The sequence below is a fragment of the Mus pahari genome, chromosome 2 (assembly GCF_900095145.1).
Source record: "Mus pahari chromosome 2, PAHARI_EIJ_v1.1, whole genome shotgun sequence".
NCBI classification, from domain to species: Eukaryota; Metazoa; Chordata; class Mammalia; order Rodentia; family Muridae; genus Mus; species Mus pahari.
This window is the reverse complement of record NC_034591.1, coordinates 157,619,724-157,625,487: the sequence shown is the minus strand read 5'-3', so window position 1 is coordinate 157,625,487 and position 5,764 is coordinate 157,619,724. Positions and strand designations below refer to the sequence as shown.

Below are 5,764 nucleotides of genomic sequence, written 5' to 3'. Positions count from 1 at the left end.
TGTGTGTGTGTGTGTGTGTGTGTGTGTGTGTGTGTGTGTGCATGTTCACATGCTTGACTTTTGTGGGATATTACACACCCAGAATTTTTTTTTCTCTTGCTCATTGCAACCTGTAGAGAAAACCTCTATTACAGCTATGTTTCTTGTTCTAGAAAGAACTCTACAAGTGTCTTTTTTTTTTTTTTTTTTTTTTTAGGCACATGCTAGCAGTGAACATTTAATACTATTTTGGAAACCCTCTACTAGAACCTTGTAAAGGAGGTTTCTGGAACAGCAGCAGGCTCTGCCTGTTGTGCTCACACATCGTGGCCCAGGTTAACTGTTTAAAACACACAGATCTGGCACACTGTTTGTAGAAGATCAGTTTTGTTGCTGTTGAAGATTATTTAGCAGCCTGTACATGCATTTGTATATGTATGTATTATCTTGTCATATGCACACACATTTCTTACTTTTCACATTTAAGTATCATAGAGCCTTGAAGGGTTGCTACTGGAAAAGAAAGGATCTGAAAGACTAGTGCCCTCTTCTGGAGAATCTTTCCATCTTTATAGCCAATTGTACTTTAAAGTGCTTCAGAGGTGTACATCTAGATAGTATGTAGGAGTACATGTGCCTGGGTGGGGAAGTCCCACCTCATTGTAGCTCCCTTTCTGTGCACTGCATGTCACCTTGACCTTGTTACTCCTTGGGCAGTTAGCCTGCTTTTGTAGATAAAAGAAAACATCTGTATCTTCTATGACCTGAAGACTGAAACTTTAGAGTTCAGTGAATGTATCTTGTGGATTTTTTTTTCTCACCAGGAACCTGCATGTTAATATGAAACCTTAAAAGCAAACTGAAAATTGAGTATTTGTAATTACATTTCTTTCAGGAGGTATCTGAAGAGATGATAGGATCACCCATTCCAGAGCCCAGACAGCGCTCCAGACTTTTAAGATCGCAATCAGAAAGCTCTGATGAAGTTACAGAGTTAGATCTTTCGCATGGGAAAAAAGATGCTTTTGTTTTAGAGGTAATACTGCATTGAAATAATGTCCTAAAAGTCTGAGAAGATAAATATTTATAATTGGGTTCTAAACTGATGTGACAACTTGTACTGTGTTACAGCTACCAGGGAAATTGTAGAAATTTCACGTATTTGACCATAGCAGCACTTGGTAACTGGTGTTATAATGTAAATAGCCCTGAAGCCACTTGGATAAAGTAATAGTTAAAATGCAAGCCTAGCAACCTTCATTGTGATGGTCTGAATAGGCTTGGCTTCTGTAGACTCTTGTGTTTGAATGCTTAGCCCATAGGGAGTGGCACTAATAGGAGGATAGCCTTGTTGGAGGCAGTATTGCCACTGTCCGGTGGACTTTGAAGTCTCTATACTCAGGCTCTGCCCAGTGGGGAAGAGAGTCTCCTCATGGCTGCCTTTGGATCAAAATGTAGAACTCTTGGTTCTTCTAGCGCCTTGACTGCCATGCTTCCCACCACGATGATAATGGACTGTACCTCTGAAACTATAAGCCAATTAAATATTTGCCTTTATAAGAGTTGCCTTGGCCATAGTGTCTCATAATAGCAATGAAGCCCTAACTGACAGTCATCAAAAATCTAAAACCCAAAAAAAAAAAAAAAAAAAAAAAAATCTAAAATCTGAATTGCCCAGAAATTCCAAATTTGGGGGCTGGGACTGTAGCTCATTTGGTAAAGTGCTTACCTAACGTTCATGAAGCCTTGTATAGGATCCCCAGCACCATGTAAACTGGACAAGCTGTTTAAGCCTTTGACCCTGGTGCTCCGGAGGAAGTGTTCCTTCACTGTATAGTGAGTTCAAGGCCGGCTTGGACTATAAGAGACCCCCCCACCCCCACCCAAGAACATTAGAAAGTTCACTTTTAAAGTTGTTGTTTTGGAGCATTTCAGTTAAGGAGTAGGAGTGTTCAGCTTCTAACATTTTTGTAGACCTCAGAGTCTGGAGCACTCCAGGGACAAGACACTCAGCCTGCAGTAGTTTACCATTTGGAGTTATTTTTGTAAGCCTGAGTGACTTTAAATCATAAAATGTACTGGTTTTATTTTATCTATCTATCTATCTATCTATCTATCTATCTATCTATCTATCTATCATCTATCTACCTACCTACCTATCTACCTACCTATTTACCTATCTATCTACCTACCTACCTATCTACCTACATACCAATCTATTTGGTTTTTCAAGACAGAGTTTCTCTGTGTGGCTGTCCTAGAACTTGCTTTGTAGACCAGGCTGGCCTCAAACTCAGAGATCTTGAACAGTGTGGTTCAAGCAGGGATTATAGCTATGTGACACCATGCCCGGATTAATGTACTGTTTTCAGTACAGTATAATTGTCTTTACTTTTTTGTGACAGCGTTTGACAGACATTGCCGTATGTGCTTTGTAATAATCCCACTGAGTACAGCGTGCCCTTGCTGCGTGCATGAGGCGGTGTTGACAGTCTTGAACAGTTAAGCTCCTTTCCTGAGGGGTCTCTGTGGCATGGTGCTCAGCAGCTCACCGTCCTCAGAGCAGTGTCCCCCACCCTTCCCTGAGAGAGAGGGACCGATGTAGGCACATTGTGAGAAGACCGTTGTTGAGGAGATCTGCTGCTTTGAACGCAGTGACTCTGGAAGCTGCTAGTAGAACTGTGTTGGGATGGATTCTAGAGGCAAGTCTGAAACATGGGAACTAACCGCCCGTCAGACACGCACTTGAGTGGGACGAGAGGGATTTGTAGTTTTATGTGGTTTGGTTTTTTTTTAAAGATTTATTCATATGTTTCTATGCATGTGTGGATGTGTGTGTTCTTCACGAGTTTATGCAGGTTGTCCCTGTGGCCAGAGAGATCCAATCCCCACTTCTGGGATTATAGGCGTTTGTTAGGAGCCCAAGTAAGGGTCCTGGGAGCTCTCAGCTGGATCCTCTGTGCTCTTCACTGCTGAGCTCTACAGCTAGCTCCTGAGATGGGCTTTCATATACAGAAAACCCAAACTAGGGTCTGTTTTCCATTGCTTTACAGTGTAGCATGGGGAGAAAAGGGGGTTGGCTCTGGGCTGTCTGGTTACCACAGCCAGCAGTAACATCAGTGCTTCCTGGAGCTTGTAAGAAATGGGCTTGTTAGGACTCTACTTCAGATCTAGGAAAGGCAATGTCAAGGTGGGCCCCTACAAGTGTCTTAACAAGCTCTTCAAGTGGCTGAGCATCCCCTGAAGTTTGATCCAGAGTATAACTGATAAATTGGGTAAAGGGATCCTGACTGGGTAGAGACACAAATGAAAAAGTACTTCCATTGGGGGCGGAAGATGGGGGCAGGGGACAGATTCAGTGAGAGAGGAGACAAATAGGGAACACCGGTGACTCTGCTTGTGTCGTGTTTGGGGAGTCGTGGCTTGAGGTGCGGCCATGACTGGGCAGTGAAGCTGAAGTGCAGGTAAGCATGGCTGTGAGATGCTGTATGTAAGATCACTGGCTGTGTTTAGGCTTGTTTATATTATATGTAGAGTATTTTTATAAACATTTTTGAAAAGCCTGCATAATTATGTCAGTATACTTTAATGTATAAAAGGTTTTACCTAGAAATATTTTAAGTTGTTACTATGGAGAAATTTGCTGATGCTAGAATTTCTGTTTTACATTTTTATTTGTTTATATACGTGTGTCTCTGTAATGAGCATGTGTGTGCGGGTGTCTGCAGAATCACGAAGAGGGTATCTCAGCTACTTTTCTATTGTTGTGAAGAGGTATCAGGACCAAGGCAATTCCTAGAAGAAAAGAGTTTATTGATGCTTATATTATAATTCCAGAGGGGTAGAGTCCATGACCATCCTGACAGGGAACGTGACAGCAGGCAGTTAGACATAGTGATGGAGTAGTAGTTGAGAGCTTTCATCTTCATCTCGAAGTAGGAGGCAGAGAGAAAGAGCTAGCTTTTGAAACCTCAAAGCCTACCCCAAATGACACACCTTCTCCAACAAGGCTGTACCTCCAGATCCTTTCCAAACAGTTCTTCCACCTGGAGACCAGGTGCTCCAAACCATGATCCTACGGGGGCCGATCTTATTCAGCTGCCATCCAGGGTACTGGGTCCATTCAGGCTGCAGTTTCAGAGCATTGTGAGAGTCCCAGTTGGGGGGCTGCGAACCAAACTCTGGTCCTCAGCAGAGTACTCTTAACTCTGAGACACCACTCCAGTCCCCATGTTAAATGCACTAGCAGGGGAAATGGCTCTGCGGTTTCTTAGTTCTTAAACCTTGAGCTTCTCTGAGAATGAAAATAATTTTTAGGTATCAGGACAGCTTCCGTATTTGGATCGATGGTTACACAGTAGTCTTATCTTTCTGTCTCTAGATCGATGATACTGATGCCATGGAAGATGTGCATTCCCTCCTTACTGACGCCCCGCCCCCTTCAGGTACGCATCGAGCTGGCTTTGAGATAGATGGAACAGGTGTGCGTCGGTGTTCTGGTTCCTACTGTCAGGGGACCAGCTTTCTCGTTAGTTATTCACTTATGCTTTGGAAATGTGCTCTCATGTATCTCAGCTGCATTGAACTCAGTATGTTGTCAAAAGAATGAAAATTTTATATTTAAACTTTATAGTTGAGAAATATTATTTCTAAAAATCAAAATCAGTAAATTATCATATCTTACTTATAATTTATTTTGGCAGGTTTTTATAGTTGTAATACAGAAATGATGCCTGGCATAAATAATTGGACATCAGAGATACAGGTAAACTTTTATCAGATTGAAGCAAATGCATATACATTATAAGTTTTACTTAAATACCAATTCTTTTTGACCCCCAATAGCAATTACAAACACTATTCTTTTTAATTTCTGTAGTTATTCATTATTTGCCAGTTCTATCAATTATTAGACTTTTGGGGAAAAAAATAAGATGTGGTGTTGCTCTTTCTCCTGCACATAGATGTTCACATCAGTGAGAGTGGTCAGACTCAGCAGCCTCAACTTGACTAACCAAGCTCTCAATAAGAACTTCAACGGCCTGTGTGAGAACTTGCTCAAGGTAGGAGCCTGCCACTCAGAGCCTGTGATGACTGGACCAGTCTGCTTTGTCCCTGTACCTGATGTGGCTGCTATGCGAGCCTGTCAGCCTCACCTGCGCCACACGGGGGCGCTCGCTCATTCTTGCTCTTCTAACAGCATTAGGAAAGAAGCTGTTTAACTTAGTGCTTAACTTGCATAAAAATCTAGTACATCTGTAGAATGGTTTTAAGAGCCTGAGTTATTGACAAACTTTAAACTTTTATTGGTGTGTGCGTTTCGCTCAGAGTGGTGGGTTGGATAAGGTTGTATTAGCTAATTGCGGTGGCATGCAGTGACTGGGCTCCCTCGGTCACTTGTCTTCCAAGATAGTCCCACCTCTTATTTCATATCCTCTGTGTTTACATGATCATATTCTATAAACACCGAAACCTTACTGTCACCCAGTTGCTGACACTGCACTCTCAAGGGGGCCCAGTTTAGCTTTCCATTCTTGGTTTTTACCTTTTGTGGTGCACTGTCTCTGGACAGCTAACTTCATGAATTCATTAGTGTGCAGTGAACAGTGAAGTCACAAGTCCTCTCCTTTCTGCAGAGCCTATATTTCAAACTTCGGTCCATGACTCCTTGCTGCCTCTGCCATGTGAACTTTACAGTGTCTCTGCCTGAAGATGAGTTAATCCAGGTAATGAAGGTGCCATTGATTGTAGAGGATGAGTTAATCCAGGTAATGAAGGCGCCATT

The 5,764-nt window shown here is 42.3% G+C and overlaps 1 protein-coding gene across 14 annotated transcripts in view; it reads left to right on the top strand.

The window, feature by feature from the left end:
• Window positions 1–5,764, top strand: part of C2cd5 (C2 calcium dependent domain containing 5) — an 83,971-nt gene that overhangs the window by 60,424 nt on the left and 17,783 nt on the right. For all 14 annotated transcript variants that reach the window (XM_021191810.1, XM_021191808.1, XM_021191811.1 and 11 more), the window contains 5 exons: window positions 875–1,015; window positions 4,361–4,424; window positions 4,683–4,744; window positions 4,944–5,042; window positions 5,616–5,705. In XM_021191810.1, coding sequence (XP_021047469.1) covers window positions 875–1,015; window positions 4,361–4,424; window positions 4,683–4,744; window positions 4,944–5,042; window positions 5,616–5,705 — 456 coding nt within the window. The remainder of the gene's footprint in view (window positions 1–874; window positions 1,016–4,360; window positions 4,425–4,682; window positions 4,745–4,943; window positions 5,043–5,615; window positions 5,706–5,764) is intronic.